General features: G+C 47.7%; 1 protein-coding gene across 1 annotated transcript in view; it reads left to right on the top strand.

The window, feature by feature from the left end:
• PDGFRL (platelet derived growth factor receptor like) overlaps positions 1–22,121 on the top strand; it is a 420,236-nt gene that overhangs the window by 365,424 nt on the left and 32,691 nt on the right. The window contains exon 4 of the mRNA XM_063920834.1: positions 19,100–19,393. Coding sequence (XP_063776904.1) covers positions 19,100–19,393 — 294 coding nt within the window. The remainder of the gene's footprint in view (positions 1–19,099; positions 19,394–22,121) is intronic.

The following is a 22,121-nucleotide window of genomic DNA, read 5'->3' as shown; positions in this document are numbered from 1 at the left end:
GCATAAAGTACCCATATCATTAATGGCTAGCAATGATTCATAGTCTACTAGTGCAGTAATACTTTAATTATCGAGAGTTATTACCTCAGAGAGGTACATGGATGTTAACACCTGCGTTCATTAAAGGGAACAGAGGCTTAAATCCCTTGGTCTAACCATTAGCAGGCTGTCATTAGCAGACACACTATGCTTTACAATTACACAGAGATCATTTAGAAGGATACAAAGTAACCAAATGCTATCGTTGTTACCCAACAAAGGAAGGATTGTTACATCTTAAGGGCCCTACACACTGGCTGATTGCCGGCTGAGGTGCCCGACAGCTGATACGGCCGACCAGGCGGAGCTGGGGGGCGGGGAGGTGACGGGGGGAGTGAAGTCTCTTCACTCCCCCCATCACCCGGCCCCAAGCCCTGCATGCTAATATGGACGATATTGTCCATATTGGATTGCATGCATAAACGAGTCGGCACCAACGATGAACGAGCGCGGGGCCGCGCATCGTTCATCGTTGGTGCCTACACACTGAAAGATATGAACGATATCTCGTTCATTAATGAACAAGATCGTTCATATCTTTCAGTGTAATCAGCCATTGTGTAGGGCCCATTAGAGTACAGCATAGTAAAATCAGCAAAATTGCTCGGATAAACAGTACCCGTGGTGTTCAGTATATACTTTAACTCACACTTATTTTATTCTATTTATCATTCACCCCATTCTCCATAAATAGACGGCAGTCCTGGGCAGAGCCGGCCCTAACCAATATGATGCCCTAGGCAAGATTTTGGCTGGTGCCCCCAAGCACCGCTGCTAGTTGTGCCTCTGACCTTGCACCCCTTTCCTATCACCATCAGCCCTCAGTCATACCAGTCCTCATTTTGGTGCTCCTACTCCCTATATTTTAAATAGGAACAGTGCCCACATTCGGCGCACAGCCCAAAAAGGAGTGTGCTCTTTTGGGAAGGGGCATGGCCAGTGCCACACAATAGTACCCCCAGTTCAAATTACACCACACAGTAGTGCAACTTTATTCACATTATATCATGCAATAGTGTCTCTTATTCACGTTACATCAGACAGTAGTACCACTTTACCTAATATACGTTACTCCTCGCAGTAGTTCCCCTTATTCACATTACACCAAAGTGAATTACTCCTTATTTACATTACACCACATCATATTGCTCTTTATTCACATTAGACCACACAGTATTGCCCTTTCTATACATTACGCCACACAGTAGAGAACCTTATACACATAATGCCACACATTAGTAATTCCTTTATACACATAATACCACACAGTAATGCCCCTTACACATATGACACACATTATTAATGTCCTTATAAACATAATGCACCTTACACATTATGACAACCTTTATTAATGCCCTTATACACATAATGACACACATAATGCTCCTTACATATATGTTGCATATTAGTAATGCATTTATAGACCTGACACACATAATGCCCCTTACACATATGCCGAACACTATTGCACAACAAACTAAATGCTATGTTACAGTGAATTCCTGGAAATACATATGCAGATACAGCCGCAGTCACACACATAATATAGGCATGCCGCATATCATTTTAATCAGCAGAATCTGCTTGTGCCCTTAGGCATTCCAAATGCCCTAGGCATTTGCCTAGTTTGTCTATGCACAGGGCCGGCTCTGGTCCTTGGCAAACAATATAGTACAATACACATAAGATATATCTAAAGATCTGGGAGTGGCTACATCCAGGATCATGCTGTCATTGATTATAGCTTCAGATCTTCCCTGCAGCAGGGAAGATCAGAAGCTCCGACCAATGACCAGCGGGACCGCGCATCGTGATCGTTATCATTCACAGACACTGAACGATCTGCACTGTTATGAAAGATTTGTAGTTACATTCCATCGGAAACGGACAAATCATTCATAATATCGTCTAGTGTATCGGCACCTTTAGTTTCCAAGGGTATGGGTCATGAGGTCGACCACACTTAGGTCGACAGTCATTAGGTCGACCACTATTGGTCGACATGCATTAGGTCGACGTGGTCAGTGGGTTGACATGTCCATTATGTCGACGTGAACAAGGCCGACATGGAAAAAGGTCGACATGAGATTTTTTACATTTGGTGTCGTCTTCTTTGTAAAGTGATGGGGAACCTCAATTTGTGCACTGTGTCCCTCGCATGGCTCGCTGCTCCGCTACCGCTGCGCTCGGCACAGGTTACTATTCCCAATTGTAGTCCACGTGTGATCGTAAAGTATAAAAAAGTTCAAAACATTTTTTTTTTAAATGTGAAAAATGCATGTCGACCTAGTGACCATGTCGACTTAATGCATGTCGACCAATAGTGGTCAACCTAATGACTGTCGACCTAAGTGTGGTTGACCTAAGGACAGTATCCTGTTTCCAAAATACTACAATATTGCAATAAATTGTCAAGCTCACCAACCACTTTACAATCTTCCCCTCCTGGTCTGTCCCTACACTGGCTCTCAAAAAATGTGGGCATTGCTCTGCATTATTTGGCTCAATTTATTACACAGATTTTAAATGTAATTTCTCTGACGTCCTAAGTGGATGCTGGGACTCCGTAAGGACCATGGGGATAGCGGCTCCGCAGGAAACTGGGCACAACTAAAGAAAGCTTTAGGACTACCTGGTGTGCACTGGCTCCTCCCACTATGACCCTCCTCCAGACCTCAGTTAGAATCTTGTGCCCGGCTGAGCTGGATGCACACTAGGGGCTCTCCTGAGCTCCTAGAAAAGAAAGTATATTTTAGGTTTTTTATTTTCAGTGAGATCTGCTGGCAACAGACTCACTGCTACGAGGGACTAAGGGGAGAAGAAGCGAACCTACCTGACTGGAGATAGTTTGGGCTTCTTAGGCTACTGGACACCATTAGCTCCAGAGGGATCGAACACAGGACCCGACCTCGATCGTTCGGTCCCGGAGCCGCGCCGCCGTCCCCCTTACAGAGCCAGAAGCATGAAGATGGTCCTGGAAATCGGCGGCAGAAGACTTCGGTCTTCAACAAGGTAGCGCACAGCACTGCAGCTGTGCGCCATTGCTCCTCATGCACACCTCACACTCCGGTCACTGATGGGTGCAGGGCGCTGGGGGGTGCGCCCTGTGCAGCAATATGAATACCTTGGCTGGCAAAAAATCACAATATATAGTCCCAGAGGCTATATATATGATAAATACCCCTGCCAGAATCCATAAAAAAAGCGGGAGAAAAGTCCGCCGAAAAAGGGACAGGGCTATCTCCCTCAGCACACTGGCGCCATTTTTTCTTCACAGTGCAGCTGGAAGACAGCTCCCCAGGCTCTCCCCTGTAGTTTTCAGGCTCAAAGGGTTAAAAAGAGAGGGGGGGGGGGCACTAAATTTAGGCGCAATATGTGTATACAAGCAGCTATTGGGGGAAAAATCACTCAGTTATAGTGTTAATCCCTGCATTATATAGCGCTCTGGTGTGTGTTGGATGAGGAAGGTTACGTGGAGGCGGAGCAGAGGCCGATAAATGGGATGTCGCCCCCTGTGGGGCCGACAGAGTGGATGGATAGGTGGAAGGTATTAACCGACAATGTCAACTCCTTACATAAAAGGCTAGATGACGTAACAGCTGTGGGACAGCCGGCTTCTCAGCCCGCGCCTGCCCAGGCGTCTCAAAGGCCATCAGGGGCTCAAAAAACGCCCGTTACCTCAGATGGCAGACACAGATGTCGACACGGAGTCTGACTCCAGTGTCGACGAGATTGAGACATATACACAATCCACTAGGAACATCCGTTGCATGATCTCAGCAATGAAAATGTGTTACACATTTCTGACATGAACCCAAGTACCACATAAAAGGGGTTTTATGTTTGGGGAGAAAAAGCAGCCAGTGTTTTGTTCCCCCATCAGATGAGTGAATGAAGTGTGTAAAGAAGCGTGGGTTCCCCCGATAAGAAACTGGTAATTTCTAAAAAGTTACTGATGGCGTACCCTTTCCCGCCAGAGGATAGGTCACGTTGGGAGATATCCCCTAGGGTGGATAAGGCGCTCACACATTTGTCAAAAAAGGTGGCACTGCCGTCTTAGGATACGGCCACTTTGAAGGAGCCTGCTGATAAAAAGCAGGAGGCTATCCTGAAGTCTGTATATACACACTCAGGTACTATACTGAGACCTGCAATTGCCTAAGCATGAATAGTGCTGCTGCAGCGTGGTCTGATACCCTGTCAGATAATATTAATACCCTAGACAGAGATAATATTTTGCTAACATAGAGCATATTAAAGACGTCGTCTTATATATGAGGGATGCACAGAGGGATATTTGCCGGCTGGCATCCAGAATTAAGGCAATGTCCATTCTGCCAGGAGGGTATTAGAGACCCGGCAGTGGACAGGTGATGCTGACTTTAAAAGGCACATGGAGATTCTGCCTTATAAGGGTGAGGAATTGTTTGGGGATGGTCTCTGGGACCTCGTATCCACAGCAACAGCTGGGAAGAAAAATTTTTACCTCAGGTTTCCTCACAGCCTAAGAAAGCACCGTATTTTCAGGTACAGTCCTTTCGGCTTCAGAAAAGCAAGCGGGTCAAAGGCGCTTCCTTTCTGCACAGAGACAAGGGAAGAAGGAAAAAGCTGCACCAGACAGCCAGTTCCCAGGATCAAAAATCTTCCCCCGCTTCCTCTGAGTCCACCGCATGACGCTGGGGCTCCACAGGTGGAGACAAGTGCGGTGAGGGCGCGTCTCGGGAACTTCAGGGACCAGTGGGCTTGCCCACAGGTGGATCCCTAGGTTCTGCAAGTAGTATCACAGGGATACAAGCTGGAGTTCGAGGCGACTCCCCCTCGCCGTTACCTCACATCAGCCTTGCCTGCTGCCCTCGGAGAAAGGGAGGTAGTACTGGCGGCAATTCACAAGCTGTACTTCCAGCAGGTGAAATCAAGGGACCCCTCCTTCAACAAGGCCGGGGTTACTATTCCAAAATGTTTGGGGTACCGAAACCAGACGGTTCGGTGAGACCCATTCTAAAATTGAAATCCTTGAACACTTATATACGAAGGTTCAAGTTCAAAATGGAATCGCTCAGGGCGATTATTGCAAGCCTGGAGAATTTCATGGTATCACTGGACATCAAGGATGCTTACCTGCATGTCCCTATTTACCATCCTCACCAGGAGTACCTCAAAATTGTGGTACAGGATTGTCATTACCAATTCCAGACGTTGCCGTTGGTCTGTCCCCGGCACCGAGGGTATTTACCAAGGTAATGGCAGAAATAATTATCCCGTACTTGGACGATCTCCTTATAAAGACGAGGTCCAGGGAGCAGTTGTTCGTCGGAGTAGCACTATCTCGGGAAGTGCTACAACAGCACGGCTGGATTCTGAATATTCCAAAGTCGCAGCTGGTTCCTACGATGCGTCTACTGTTCCTGGGTATGGTTCTGGACACAGAACAGGAAAAAGGGTTTCTCCCCGGAGGAGAAGGCCAAGGAGTTGTCATCTCTAGTCAGAGACCTCCTAATACAAATACAGGTGTCGGTGCATCAATGCACGCGAGCCCTGGGAAAGATGGTAGCTTCTTACGAAGAAATTCCATTCGGCAGGTTCCATGCAAGGATCTTCCAGTGAGATCTGTTGGACAAGTGGTCCGGGTCGCATCTTCAGATGCATCGGCGGATAACCCTGTCTCCAAGGGCCAGGGTGTCGCTGTTGTGGTGGCTGCAGAGTGTTCATCTTCGAGAGGGCCGCAGATTCGGCATACAGGACTTGGTCCTGGTGACCACGGATGCCAGGCTGGGGGGCAGTCACACAGGGAAGAAACTTCCAAGGACTATGGAAAAGTCAGGAGTCTTCCCTACACAAAAATATTCTGGGACTAAGGGCCATTTACAATGCCCTAAGTGAGGCAAGACCCCTGCTTCAACACCGGCCGGTGCTGATCCAGTCAGACAACATCACGGCGGTCGCTCATGTAAACCGACAGGGCGGCACAAAAAGCAGGATGGCGATGGCAGAAGCCACAAGGATTCTCCGATGGGCGGAAAATCATGTGTTAGCACTGTCAGCAGTGTTCATTCCCGGAGTGGACAACTGGGAAGCAGATTTTCTCAGCAGACACGACCTCTACCCGGGAGAGTGGGGACTTCATCCAGAAGTCTTCCAAATGATTGTACACCGTTGGGAAAGGCCACAGGTGGACATGATGGCGTCCCGCCTCAACAAAAAGCTAAAAAGATATTGCGCCAGGTCAATGGACCCTCAGGCGATAGCTGTGGACGCTCTGGTAACACCGTGGGTGTACCAGTCGGTGTATGTGTTCCCTTCTCTGCCTCTCATACCCAGGGTAATGAGAATAATAAGAAGGAGAGGAGTAAGAACTATACTCATTGTTCCGGATTGGCCAAGAAGAGCTTGGTACCCAGAACTCCAAGAAATTATCTCAGAGGACCCATGGCCTCTGCCGCTCAGACAGGACCTGCTGCAGCAGGGGGCCTGTCTGTTCCAAGACGTACTGCGGCTGCGTTTGACGGCATGGCGGTTGAACGCCGGATCCTGAAGGAAAAGGGCATTCCGGAGGAAGTTATCCCTACGCTAATTAAGGCTAGGAAAGAAGTGAACGCTCACCGCATATGCGGAAATATGTTGCGTGCTGTGAGGCCAGGAAGGCCCCAATGGAGGAATTTCAGCTAGGTCGATTTCTGCACTTCCTACAGTCAGGGGTGACTATGGGCCTAAAATTGGGTTCCATTAAGGTCCAGATTTCGGCTCTATCGATTTTCTTCCAAAATAGAACTGGCTTCACTGCCTGAAGTTCAGACTTTTGTTAAGGGAGTGCTGCATAGTCAGCCCCCGTTTGTACCTCCAGTGGCACCGTGGGATCTCAACGTGGTGTTGGATTTCCTGAAGTCGCATTGGGTTGAGCCACTTAAATCCGTGGAGCTAAAATACCTCACGTGGAAAGTGGTCATGCTGTTGGCCTTGGCGTCGGCCAGGCGTGTATCAGAATTGGCGGCTTTGTCATGCAAAAGCCCTTATCTGATTTTTTATATGGATAAGGCGGAATTGAGGACTCGTTCCCAATTCCTTCCTAAGGTGGTATCAGTTTTTCATGTGAACCAACCTATTGTGGTGCCTGCGGCTACTTGGGACTTGGAGGATTCCAAGTTACTGGACGTAGTCAGGGCCCTGCTTCTAAGCAGACTATTGCTCGCTGGATCTGCTCCACGATTCAACTTGCACATTCTGCGGCTGGACTGCCGCACCCTAAATCTGTAAAAGCCCATTCCACGAGGAAGGTGGGCTCTTTTTGGGCGGCTGCCCGAGGGGTCTCGGCTTTACAACTTTGCCGAGCTGCTACCTGGTCGGGATCAAACACGTTTGCAAAATTCTACAAGTTTGATACCCTGGCTGAGGAGGACCTTGAGTTTGCTCATTCGGTGCTGCAGAGTCATCCGCACTCTCCCGCCCGTTTGGGAGCTTTGGTATAATCCCCATGGTCCTTACGGAGTCCCAGCATCCACTTAGGACGTCAGAGAAAATAAGATTTTACTCACCGGTAAATCTATTTCTCGTAGTCCGTAGTGGATGCTGGGCGCCCATCCCAAGTGTGGATTGTCTGCAATACTTGTATATAGTTATTGCCTAACTAAAGGGTTATTGTTGAGCCATCTGTTGAGAGGCTCAGTTATATTTCATACTGTTAACTGGGTATAGTATCACGAGTTATACGGTGTGATTGGTGTGGCTGGTATGAGGCTTACCCGGGATTCAAAATCCTTTCTTATTGTGTCAGCTCTTCCGGGCACAGTATCCTAACTGAGGTCTGGAGGAGGGTCATAGTGGGAGGAGCCAGTGCACACCAGGTAGTCCTAAAGCTTTCTTTAGTTGTGCCCAGTCTCCTGCGGAGCCGCTATCCCCATGGTCCTTACGGAGTCCCAGCATCCACTACGGACTACGAGAAATAGATTTACCGGTGAGTAAAATCTTATTTTTTGCTGCTTCAATGGGTTTAGCTACTGGCTCACTGGTTTAAAGAGACAGACCCACACACAAGCATATTAATCACTGAGCTCCTGGGGAATGAATTGACAAAACTTGACTTTGTACTGTATATGGCAAATAGGGGTGCAAGAGAAAGTGCAGAGCATCTATTCACCACTGCTCTGCTAAGCAGTGACAGGAGCCTCTCAACTGCTCCCAAAGAAAGGGACTGTTCCACGAAAATCGGAGCAGTTGGGAGGTATGCTACATTTGTTTCCGTTTTGTAATGTGACCTCGATAAATAAAATGTAATTACTTTTGAGTTTTTAGTACTTTCATACTTTGTTAGTGAAAAATTACTTCTAAAAAGCTGTTCACACCCTGCAGTATTGGTACTGATAACTGATCTGATATTGCTGCTTACAAATAAATGTTAGGTGCACAGTGACGCAATGATCAATGACTAAATATTCTCTGTGAATAAGTGTGCAGTATCTAAGTAAGTGTTAATAAAATATATGTGTGTGTGCTCAGTTATCTTTTTATCATTCATCTACTGTATTTAGGGGTCATTCCGAGATGATCGTAGCTGTGCTAAATTTAGCACAGCTACGATCATTCACACTGACATGCGGGGGGACGCCCAGCACAGGGCTATCCCACCCCGCATGTCAGTGCCGCCCCCCCGCAGAAGTGCAAAGGCATCGCACAGCAGTGATGCCTTTGCACTTCAAGAGGAGCTCCTGACCAGCGCAGCTTTAGCGTGCGGCACTGGCGCATGCGCAGTTCTGACCCGATCGCACCGCTGCAATAAATTGCAGTGTGCGATCGGGTCAGAATGACCCCCTTAGTTAGTAATATGCTCCATCAACTGTACAGTCTGCAGTGTGTACATTAGGTATACGTTACTGGCAAACAGAAACAGGAAATTACAATAATGGATATAGTTCCTAAATTAGATTAAGCCTTTAATAATCTTTTATTAATTGAAGCTGACAAGCAGAGCTCACATCCCAAATTAGAAATGTTTACAGAACAGTGCCCCAGCCAGTGCTACTAAGCAGGATATGTCAATGGGAACATCTGATATGGGATCTCCCTGAGGTTGTGCAGGACACCAGGCACCTTAACTGGACAGACGGCTGCTAATTATATCATCCACACTAGTGTCACGTACAGTAGGATATACACTAAGGAGTGAGCAGTATAATTAGTTTATTTACCAAAAAATGCTAATTCTAGGAGAGCATGTAACAGACAATTCATCATAACTGACGGTACACTGCTTGTATCAAACCTCCAGAGAGATGTGGCCACTTTTTACACTAGTGTTTTGAGAATTTTGCGGCTGGATGTAATAGAGTGCGAGTTTGCAGAAAACTCGCACATTTTGTAAACTCGACCAATGTAATGGGGTGCGGGAACATGCAGGGCTCCACTATTCAAGGAGATAATGCCACAGCCGGGGGACACATTTATACAGGACCCTGTAGCCATGGCATTAAATCCTCAACTAGTCACCCCAAGCCAGGGTTCCCTGGGGGGAGTGGGGACCCCCCCCAATAAAGGCCTCCAGGCACACAAGGGCCCGGGATGAAGATCTGGGCTATGGCCGCCACCCCTGGGCGGTGGGTGGCAACTTTATAGCTTGGTTTGTGTAAAAAAAAAAAAAAAAGGAAGAAATATTGGCCCTCATTCCGAGTTGTTCGCTCGCTAGCTGCTTTTAGCAGCAGAGCACACGCTAGGCCGCCGCCCTCTGGGAGTGTATCTTAGCTTAGCAGAAGTGCGAATGAAAGATTAGCAGAACTGCTACTAAATAATTTGCTGCAATTTCTGAGTAGCTCCAGACCTACTCCTAGATTGCGATCACTGCAGACTGTTTGGTTCCTGGTTTGATGTCACAAACACGCCCTGCGTTTGGCCAGCCACTCCCCCGTTTCCCCAGCCACTCCTGCGTTTTTGGCTGGCACGCCTGTGTTTTTTAGCACACTCCCGGAAAACGCTCAGTTACCACCCAGAAACACCCACTTCCTGTCAATCACTCACCGATCAGCAGAGCGACAGAAAAGCGTCGCTCAGCCCTGTGTAAAATTGCATAGTTTTGTGTGAAAGTACTTAGCGCATGCGCCCTGCGGCCCATACGCATGCGCAGAACTGCCGGATTTTAGTCTGATCGCAATTCTGCAAAAAACGTCAGCGAGCGAACAACTCGGAATGAGGGCCATTGTCTCTTGCTATGAAACTCCAAGACCCAGCAAGAATCCCCCGCATGTGTGTACTTGGAGAAACACAAGTACCAGCAGGTTGGACATTAAAGGGCCCGCTGGTACATGTAGTTCCACAGTAAAAGAAATATTAAAAAAAAACTCAGGACACACACCGTGACAGTACAACTTTATTAAAACATACTTGCCCTCTCACACATACATACATACATACATACATACACACACCTACACATACCTACCTACATCCCATGCAGCCATTCACGTCCCCTTCTCCAGTTGAATCCATAGGGTACCTGTAAAAAAATAAAATATATGTAATCACCTATTTCCAGTGTAGATCAGTCCTCTTTAATCCATGTAGCCGAATGTAAGGAGATCCATGTGTACACATGGATCCCCTTTTCCCAAATGCCAGGTCCCCTTGTGACTTCTGTCACTTAGAGACCCGCCAACCAATCAGGGTGTGCCACGTCATAGCGCTCTCCTGATTGGCTATGCGTTCCTGGCCTGCCAATCAAGCGGAGCGCATATATAATGGGGGGCAAAAATATCTCCATTATAGTCTATGGTGGGTTCCTGCGGTCTACCACAAACCGCAAAGTTAATTGAGGTCACCCACAAGAGTGTCCTCAATTAACCTTACGGTCTCCGGTAGACCACAGGTTTCCACCATAGACTATAATGGCACTATTTTCACAACTTTGGGGTTTATCATTTTTTTCACATATTGCCTGGGCTACTTTATACTGTGTCTGTGGCTGTTTCGTTCAGTCTGCTCGCGATCTTTGTGAGATCTTGCACATGTGCATTGAGGCCAGGAGGCAATACACAGCGTATCAGCACTAGGTTTATAACACTGTATAATCCATTACAAATAATGAATAAAAATATATAGTTTTCTGATTTTTGCCAATATGCAGTGTACAGAGTAAGTAGTCAGAATCTTGAACAGCTATGTAACTAAAATAACTGTTTTTTCTGATCTCTGACCCATCCCTTTGTTAATCACTGACACTAGCCTGTATTAAGGGGTTTTGTTTGTTTTTTAATATCACTCTGCTCAGGGAGGACAAGGTAAGTAATACACAGAAGTTTAAATTGTTATAGATTCTCCTAATCATTTTATACCCTCACAGAAACAATAATACAGTATGCTGTACCGATGAAGTAATTCAAACTATTGGGTATGACCATTAATGTCAGAACAGGTTTGAAGAGACAAGCAATGAGCAATCTTGGTAATTGCTCTAGCTTTGATGCTTGTTGGGAAGGAAAAGGAAATACTCTTTCTGCTGCGGGGTACACTGGGCTCCACAAGGATAGACATAGGGGTGTAGAGTAGGATCTTGTTCCGAGGCACCAACAGGCTGAAAAGCTTTGACTGTTCCCAGAATGCATAGCGCCGCTTCCTCTATAACCACGCCTCCTTGCACAGGAGCTCAGTTTTGTAGTTGGTGCCGCAGATAGCAGGCACATAACAGAGGGGCAGCTCTGGGCAGCCCTAAGAAGAGCTTTTTTGAAGAAAAAGTGAAGACTACAAGGGCAGCAGCGGTGTGTAAATGTCAGGAGACATTCACTGCTGCAGCTCCATCTCTCCCCAGCGGCGCTATACACTCCCAAGCCCTGGTTGCCGGGTAACTACAGCAGGAGGCTCCGGTTTTCTTCACGTCAGGCACACACGACGGGGGCTCTCCGGGATCGCGTGGCCGCGCTTCGGGAGGTGGTGAGTGGGTCCCGCTTGCGGGACCCTACTTTATCGCGATCCGGCGCGGTCGGTGGGAGGCGGGCCGCGCGCGCTGGCGGTGGACACTGTGGCAGTACAGGCGATCCCACTAGATCACCAGGGCATGGGTGCAGGTCAGGTTTTCCCTTAAAACCATTTTAATAGTAGCCCACAGTACTCGGTGGTTTTGCCAGCAGGGGGATAAGGCTTAGACCTGGAGCCCCTCCCCCAGCCCCAGGGCACCATTTCCCGCAAATGTTCCCGCCCTGGAGCTGCATATCTGTCTCTCTCTCACTCCCTGTCAGTGTCTGGGCGCCATTTCTCTCAGCTACACTGTTCCTGGGACTGCTTGGGCAAATCCTCCTGTGTAAAGCCACTTGGTTGTCAGCGCTGTGACTTTACATGACACTTAAGTATTCTGCCTGCCTTTTAGACAGTGTTAGTTAAGAAAGAGTGCATTTAGTCAGGGTTTTCTAGTACAATTACCCTGTGATATTCATCCAGTTCTTACTGTGCAGTGTTATATCTATTGACTATATAGCTATATAAGCTGGTCCAGTGCAGTATTATTGTTGGTAATAACCTCTGCATTGTATAACTGTGACTATACGTGTGTGCATTAGCTTGCTGAGTGGTTTCGATTTCTTGTCTCTCACTCAACTTGCTATCCCTATATTCTATAACCTGAGGGGGCTTGGTGCGTCAGGTTTTATATAGAATTTTCCCAAGATATACTTTAATACGTATTTTTCTCTGTGATTTTATTTTAGTCACCATATCTCTCCTATATCTCTGCTTGTGCTGACTACACTGCGCAGGGGTTTGGGTAAGAGGTATTGTGCTGCTGCCAATTGTACTGTGTTACCTGACACTGCAAGTTATATCATGTCTGCTTCTGAAGGTAACGGTTCTGGGGCGGAACACACTGCAGGTGTTGCTGAAGCCACAGATCCATATGAGGAGAATATAGCAGCTGTGGGTTCTGGTTCTGGGGGCTCCTTGCCCCCCAGTGGGACTGTAGCAACGGAGGTACACACCGTGGGACGCTTTTTCCACGCTTCTGCATACGCTAGTTAATAAACTAACACCCCCTATGGGACCCCCTATGCCGGTGCAACCGTATGTGGTCCCTGCAGCTAACCCGCCGTGGGCGGATGATTTATCTGCTCAATTGAAGAAGTTGAACCAGTCCTTGACTACTAAAAAGTCTGACGCTCACCCAAGCCCAAGGGGTCCTCTAAGCGAGCTCTTATCTCCTCACAATCCACTGCTGTCACTGACACCTCGTCTGCTGAAGATGGCACTTACACTGACCCCACAGAGTCCGACACAGATACTGCTGATGGGGAGGGTAGTTCACATGTGGATGTTCCTGATCTTTTGGAGGCTATTAAATTGATTTTACAGATTACGGATGATCCCGAGCCATCCGTCCCTCCTAAGAAACCAGATAGGTTCAAGCGTCAGAAGGTGGTTAAACAAGTTTTACCTCACTCTGACCCCCTAGTGGATATACGTCAGGAACCCTGGGAAAACCCGGGTAAGAAGTTTGTGCCTCAAAAGAAGATGCTGGCTCGCTATCCCCTCGCGCCAGAGCTGTCTAAAAATTGGGAAACGCCTCCTCCAGTAGACTCACATGTGGCTAGGATGGTGGTTTCCTCAGCTCTACCTGTCACTACCGTCACGTCTCTAAAAGAGCCTACGGATAAATGTGTGGAGGGTTGTCTAAAAGCGATTTACACCCTCACGGGTGCTGCACAAAGGCCCACTATTGCAGCAACATGGGCTGCAGAGGCTATTGAAGCATGGGCCTTGGAGTTAGAAGCTGAACTATCTTCTGACCATGCTAGACAATGTTTGTCATATATTGTCACAGCTTCTCACTATATTAAAGAGGCGGCTTCTGATGCCGGTATCCTAGCAGCCAAGGCCTCTACTACATCAGTCCTGGCTCGCCGAATATTGTGGCTGAGATCCTGGTCAGTGGATCTGGACTCTAGAAAAACCCTGGAGGTACTCCCTTTCAAAGGAGATATTCTGTTTGGGGAGGACTTAAATAAGATTGTGGCTGACTTGGCTACTGCCAAAACTGCCTGTCTGCTAAGTACCACTCCTTCTGTGTCGAAGGCTAAAGGTACTTCCTTTCGCCCCTTTCATCCTTCAGCTAAAGCAAAAGGTCAGGCGTACAACAAGCAGGCCCGCACTTCCAAACCTGATAAGCCTAAGCCCAAAACAGCCTGAGCGGCCTGTCAGCCAGCTTCCAAGTCTGATAAGCCTGCTGCATGACGGGGCGGGCCTCCCCCTGGGGGATCCCAGGGTGGGGGGCCAGCTTCTAGGGTATACCCAGGAATGGTTGAAAACCACTTCAGATGCCTGGGTACGGGAAGTCGTCACTCGAGGTTACGCCATAGCCTTCAAAAACCGCCCCCCTCATCGATTTTGCCGGACAGACGTCCCGTTGGACCAGACAAAGGCAAACACACTACATTCGGTGGTACAGTCCCTCCTGGATACAGGAGTTGTAGTACAGGTGCCTCTTGCGCAGAGGGGCCGTAAGGTACTATTCTCCGCTGTTTCTAGTCCCGAAACCGAATGGGTCCTCCCGGCCCATTCTCAACCTCAAGGCATTGGACAGGTTTGTGAAGGTTTCCAAGTTCCGTATGGAAACCCTTCGCTCTATAGTTCTGGCCTTGGAACCTGGGGACTACATGGTCTCCCTGGACATACAGGATGCTTACCTGCATATTCCTATAGCAGCGTCACATCAGCAATACCTGAGGTTTGCAATTGGCAACCTCCATTACCAGTTTCGGGTGTTACCTTTTGGTTTAACTACGGCTCCGCGAGTCTTCACCAAGGTTATGGCGGTGATGACGGTGGTACTCTCGTCTCTGGACGACTTGTTAATCATGGCAAATTCCCCAGAACTTCTCCTACGTCATCTGGATATGACTGTCCGGTTTCTACAAGCCCACGGGTGGCTCATCATCTGGAAGAAATCCTCCCTGGTCCCTGCTCAGAGCATGGTGCACCTGGGAGCGTATTGGACACTCACAACCAGAGGTTGTTCTTGTCTCAGGAGAAAGTCCTGAAGCTTCAGGACAGAATTTGTTGCTTCCTTTCTCGTCCGCAAAGTGTCGATACATTCGGCAATGCAGGTGCTGGGCCTCATGGTATCAGCATTCAACATGGTGGAGTATGCTCAATTCCATTCTCGCGCCCTCCAGAAGCTGATTCTAGCCAAGTGGGATGGCCTGCCTCACCAGATCAGGTCTCACATGATCTCTTTGACTCCGGAGGTCCATCTGTCGCTGCTCTGGTGGCTCCAGGACTGACAATTGTGCAGGGGCTGTCCCTTCTGGATATCCAATTGGGTCCTGTTGACGACAGACGCCAGTCTAAGAGGTTGGGGCGCATTGCTGGAGCAACACTCCCTTCAGGGTCGGTGGACCAAGAAGGAATCCCTCCTGTCGATCAACATTCTGGAATTGCGGGCGGTCTTCAATGCAATGAACCTGGCCCAGCATTTAATTCAGAACCGTCCTGTTCAAGCACAGTTGGACAACGCCACCACAGTGGCTTACATAAATCATCAAGGCGGCACTCAAAGCCGTTTGGCAATGAAGGAAGTCTCACAGATTCTACATTGGGCGGAACGCCATCTACCGGCCATATCGCCAATATTCATTCCGGGAGTCCTGAATTGGGAAGCGGACTTTCTCAGTCCTCAGGACGTGCATGCCAGCGAGTGGGGCCTCCATCCAGAAGTGTTTCAACTCCTAGTGGAAAAGTGGGGCCTTCCAGACGTAGATCTGATTGCGTCTCGACACAATCACAAGGTTCCGGTCTTCGGAGCAAGGACAAGGGATCCTCAAGCAGCATTCATGGATGCGCTGGCGGTGCCGTGTAGGTTTCGGCTGCCGTACGTGTTCCCTCCGGTGTCACTCCTGCCCAGGGTAGTTCGGAAGTTCAAGCAAGAAAAAGGAAATCTGCTTCTCATAGCTCCGGCGTGGCCCAGACGGCACTGGTTCTCAGACCTGCAAGGCCTATCGTCAGAGCGTCCAATTCTACTTCCACAACGCCCAGACCTCCTCGTTCAGGGCCCCTGTGTCTACCAGTACCTAGCCCGGCTGTCTTTGACGGCGTGGCTCTTGAAGCTTCCGTCTTAAGGGCTAAAGGGTTTTCTGAGGCGGTCATTCAAACTATGTTGCGGGCCCGGAAACCGGCTTCTGCTCAGATTTACTATAGGGTCTGGCATTCTTACTTTATTTGGTGCGCATCTAACGATTATGACGCTTCCAAGTTTAGTACAGCCAAGTTGTTGGCTTTTCTTCAGCAGGGCCTGGACTTAGGCCTGCGTCTGGCCTCCCTCAAGGTTCAAATATCTGCCTTGTCGGTGTGGTTTCAGAGAAAGATTGCTACCTTACCGGATGTGCATACCTTTACTCAGGGTGTGTTGCGTATCCAACCTCCCTATGTCCTGGCTGTGGCTCCTTGGGACTTGTCGGTGGTTTTGGAGGCGTTACAAGAGTCTCCGTTTGAACCTCTTGGTTCAGCTGATCTTAAGTGGCTTTCCCTTAAGGTGGTGTTTCTGCTGACTATTGCTTCAGCTAGAAGAGTGTCGGATTTGGGTGCCTTGTCTTGTATTTCCCCATATCTGATATTTCACCGTGACCGTGCGGTTCTTAGGACTCGGCCCAGTTATTTACCTAAGGTGGTTTCTTCGTTCCACCTTAACCAGGAGATTGTGGTTCCGGCACTTGTTTCTCCTGATCTGTCTCCCAAAGAGCAGTCTTTGGATGTGGTACAGGCTCTCCGTATCTATGTGAAGAGAACTGCTTCTATTAGGAAATCTGATTCTCTCTTTGTGCTGTTTGGATTTCACAAACGGGGCTGGCCTGCTCACAAGCAAACTTTGGCCAGATGGATTAGAATGGTGATTGCACATGCTTATGTGAGGGCTGGTCTGTCAGCTCCTGCTTACATTACGGCCCATTCTACTCGGTCTGTTGGACCTTCTTGGGCGGCCCGCCGTGGTGCGACCCTTGAACAATTGTGAAAGGCGGCTACATGGTTCTCAGTGAACACGTTCATAAGGTTCTATGCCTTCAATACTGCCGCTTCCCACGATGCTTCCTTTGGACGCCGGGTTCTTGTGCCCGCTACAGTGCGTCCCCTCCCATAAGGAACTGCTTTAGGACATCCCCAATGTCTATCCTTGTGGAGCCCAGTGTACCCTGTAGCAGAAAACGAGATTTATGGTAAGAACTTCCCTTTGTTAAATCTCTTTCTGCAAGGTTCACTGGGCTCCACAAGGCGCCCACCCTGATGCACTTAGCTTCTTTGGGTTGGTATGGCATTAGCCGCTGACACTTCTCCTGTCGTGAGAGTGTGGTGTATGTGGCTACTAACCATTGTCGTCTCTTTTCCTGCTACTGCATTGAGCTGGTTAACTAAAAACTGAGCTCCTGTGGCGGCGCTATGCATTCTGGGAACAGTCAAAGCTTTTCAGCCTGTTGGTGCCTCGGATCAAGATCCTACTCTACACCCCTATGTCTATCCTTGTGGAGCCCAGTGTACCTCGCAAAAAGAGATTTAACAAAGTAAGTTCTTACCATAAATCTCGTTTTCATTTTAATAGTTCAAAAGAAGGAAATCAGTGTATTCATATAGTAAGTTGATGCTTTTTTTTTTATCAATTCATGCTTCTTATATGACGTTTTCACTTCTCCAAATACTTTATGAATTTGCCTGTACTTGTCTTACCTGTCTGAGATGTCATACGTGTGCTCGCCGCTTGTCACCTGAGAATAGTATTGCCTAGCTCTGTGTTCTGTAGGGAGTACTAGCGTACATCAACTCTACATGAAATGTATACTGTATCTGTGTCTGCAGAAGCTATGGTTCCTGAATTATTCACTTATCACCTGAAACTATGCTTCCTTAATCAACAAGATTAGATCATATATGAAAGGTAAAAGGTAAAGCTGGAGGGAATATAGCAGTGTTTCCCAGCTACAGTCCTCAAAACACACAGGTTTTAAGTATATCCATACTTGAGCACAGGTGTCTTAGTTAGCAGCCCCCCCCCCAGTTATTTTGATTTAACCATCTACATACCTCCCAACTTTAGAGGCTACAGATTTGGGACCTGGTGCACCATAGGGGTGCATGAAAAAGGGGCGGAGCCTTGGATAAATGGTACAGGGCTTGATTCACGATACCCGTTATCGTCATTTTGGGGGGGTGCCCCTTCGCCCCCCCACTGTCCATCCAGGGATCACCAGCTGCTTTGCAGAGCAGAGCAGCGGTAATCACAGGCTCTCCCAACCTGCCTACCTTGCCTGCGGGATACTGTGGCCCGTGGGTGGGACAGCGGGAAAGTGTCCGAATAGCGGGACTGTCCTGCTGGAATCGGGACAGTTGGGAGATATGCATCTATGCTCAAACATGCATATCACTAAAGTGGGTCTACTACGTTTTACCGGCGCTGGGATCCCGACCACCGGTATGCCGGCAGCGGGGTGAGCGCAAAATAGCACCTTGCTGGCTCATTGCGCTCACCATGCTGTGGGCACGGTGGCACGTTACGCGTACCACACTATTTATTCTCCCTCCAGGAGTGTCGTGGACCGCCCAAGAGGGAGAATAGGTGTCGGTATTCTGACCGCCGGGATCCCAACAGCCGGCATATCGAAATGCCTCCCATTGAAGCAATGTTAGTGGTATATTTACTGAAGTACAGGTTTTTAGAAGTGGAGATGTCCATATCAACCAATTGGATTCTAGCTATTATCTTCTATAAAGTTCTAGATAAATGATAAGTAGAATCTGATTGATTGATTGATTGATTGATTGATTAATTGATTGCTATGGGCAACATCTCCACTTCTATTAATCTGCACTTTAAACATATACCTCTAAGAGTGCCTTGAGGACCAATGTTGGGAAACACTGGGAAAAGTAATCCAGCCTCAACAATGCAAATGATTTCATTCAGGGATACTGTAATAAATAAATAAATATACTATATATTCTTACCATTTCCATACAGCAGTAGGTGAGAATACATGAGTCTGCTTGGTGAAATGATGGTTATTAAAATGGAAATAATAGTTACGATAAAATAAACGGAATCTCTTTAACATTGCAGATAAAGGAGAACTCTTTGTGCCATCTTCCAGTTACTTTGAGATTGTGTACCTGCACCCAGATAAACCGACAGTCATCCCATGCCGTGTGACGACCGCATCCGCTAAAGTCACCCTACACAGGGAGTTTCCAGCTGAGGTGATCAAGGCTGACGGCACAGACATTGTCTATGATGTGAAGAAAGGTTTTGTGTACCAGCACCCACGTGCTAACCAAAGCGGAGTGGTATATTGCCGAGCAGAGGCCCGGGGAGCGCCACAAATATCTATCAAGTACCAGTTACTCTACGTGGAAGGTATAAGTACAGCTTCTCCTTCATGTTGTTAGGGAAGGGAGGGTCACACAGGATCCAGCTGCATTCTGTAGCTATCATATGCTCATTGTAACATTACAGTCAGGGCCGGATTAAGCCAGGGCACGTAAGACAGGGGGTAGTGTATTTATGTCCCCTTTCGTATATACTGTATTGTAATTTTGTGTAATCCCCTTATATATTTTATATTAATCACCCCTAAATACTTTATGCCTATCACCCCCTCCCACATACACCCCGTATATTTACATATGTACCTATAGCAATCTCCCACACACACCCCTTATATAAATATATACCTATCACTCCTCCCCTACACACACCCCTTATATATTTTTAAATCATGATGGCACTAACTTTTAACTTTTTGGGGGAATGATTTTGGCTGGGGGCTGTTCTTCTGGGATGTGAGGTTTCATGTAAGGGCAGCGCTCCTCATGCTTGCTGAGTTCTCAGTTGCAGGGGCAGGAGGCGGAGCTGCCAGGTTGAGACTGATGAAAGCGGGACTGGGAGCTGGGGACAGCCGTGACTGTGCACGCTGTTATCGATTAACGCATCATAGCAGCGCACAGTCACAGTGATTTATCTTGTAACAACCGGTGGCGGCTGAGTCTGACGGGCTGGGGCATCAACCATACGGTTGCGTCTAGATTCTCTTCGCGCTAAGGACCTTTCCCATAACCCCCTGGGTCCATGTCACAATCTATTTGGAATAGAAAAGTGTGGCGAGCGAAGCGAGACACCGAGCCCGATGCGTGGCGAGCGAAGCGAGCCCGCGAGGGGTCCAATGCTGAAAAGAAAAAATACCTTAAACGAACGGAGAACGAATGAAACATTTAGGAGCTGTAAGGGCGGAAGTTGTCTCCTGCCCACTCGTTTTGTCACGTCCAGGTCCTATGCACGAAGGCAACATAGACACAACCGCAACCATACCTCTCTGCCTACAACCCTGAGAGGTGACGTGGAGCCCGGTCACCGTGACTGCAAGCATGTGTGGGGAGGAGGAGGTGCCATTGCTGCTTGGGGGGGAGGGAGAGGAGCATGCTGCTGCTGGCTGCCTGACTTCAGGACAAGTCAGTATATAGCCCGCAAAAGAACGATGGGCAAATGAGCGTGGCAGTCGTTGGGGACGATTTTATTTCTCCCCAGGCTCCATCGCCATCAGCAGCGATGGGAGTGATGCTGTTGGCTATGGAGCCTGAAGACGGGCAGAATCGTTCCTAGACAGCAGCTGCGGCTGGGGGGCCCCATGAGAGATTAGGGCCCGGGAGTATGTATCCCCTGGGCCCCCCCTTTAATCCGGCACTGATTGCAGTGAATGAGGAATGAGCCATTACAAAGTCCATTTTCTGGCTGTGCCCAGACAGACTTTCCAGGTGCATTTTGCTTTCAGATTATATGCCTTCTCCCTGTGCTAGGGGCATGGATATAGAGGCAGCCCTGAACACCCATACCTTTGCCTGGTAGATGTCCTAATAGTATAACAGTGGCAGGGCATGGTGGGATGTGTAGTGCCACAGCAGCCAGAGGGCCGCATGTTGAGGAGAACAACACATAAGTGTTTTATTTTTGACTGACTATAGAGGCATGTTAAGAGCAGGTCTGCAGTGTCAAAGATTTCCATATAGACTCCAGAATCCATCTTGCCACAGCCTGCGGGCTACTGGTCAATACTCTTATATGTGGACTTGTCTGCTCCAAGATGTCTTCTAAAGTTTGGAACATATTAACTCTAAACCACTATATAATATAGCAGTGCTTCTCAAACTGTGTGCCTAGGCACCCTGGAGTGCTTCGAGACACTTGCAGGGGTGCCCTAAAGTGGTTCAGGACCAATGAAAATTATTGTTATTCAATGTAATAGGCAAATCCAGTGCTGGACGGTGGCTGTAAATCATAACATATGTGGACAAACAGAAGCAAATCCTGTCCCTCACTACACAATTGAACCTACGGATGACATATAAACACAATTTACTTAATTTAATATTTATTTCTTAATTTCTCCATAAGAAACTTTTGGCCAAAGGGTGGCGTGAAAAAAATTCTAATACTCTAGGGCGCCGTGATTCAAAACAGTTTGAGAACCACTGGTATACAGTAATTACACAGGACTTTTTTTTGGAGGTCTGCAGAAATAATATGCAATAAACTCCCAACAAATACTATGTCATATACAGTAATTATACATAGTTACATGTTGTGCTTTCATATATTTACATTTATTGTATCCATACTTGCATCTATACAAGGATATCCAACATAAAGTTAATCACATAATACCATCACCAGTCTGATATTCCCATTTCCCTGTGTGGCTATTTTATAATGCTAATAGGCCATACTGTACATTTTTGGCAATGGGAACTTTATATTCATGGGCAAACACAAGGGGGCTTCCGGTTGCCCAGATACCCCCTCCTCTTTGCCAGCGGCTCAGATTATAACCACAATAGCAATAGTATATAATACAATTACTAGAGCTGCTGCAACAACAAGCAGTTTAGGGGACAAAGCAGAGTTGCTGCACATGCTCGTGGTAGCAGCTTCTTCTATCAAATTTGTTGTGTGTGTGGCTCTGAGTCCTCAATAAGTACACTGGACCAGAAAGTAGCTGCCAAGAAGAAGAGACAGGCACTTTATCATGAGGTGGAAGAATGTGCTTAGAAAGTGCAGTTCAGGCTCCTATTGGTTCTATAAAGTTTCTTTA

Source organism: Pseudophryne corroboree, chromosome 1 (assembly GCF_028390025.1).
Source record: "Pseudophryne corroboree isolate aPseCor3 chromosome 1, aPseCor3.hap2, whole genome shotgun sequence".
NCBI classification, from domain to species: Eukaryota; Metazoa; Chordata; class Amphibia; order Anura; family Myobatrachidae; genus Pseudophryne; species Pseudophryne corroboree.
Note: the sequence above shows the minus strand (reverse complement) of the source record. Positions and strands in the feature narration are given on the sequence as shown.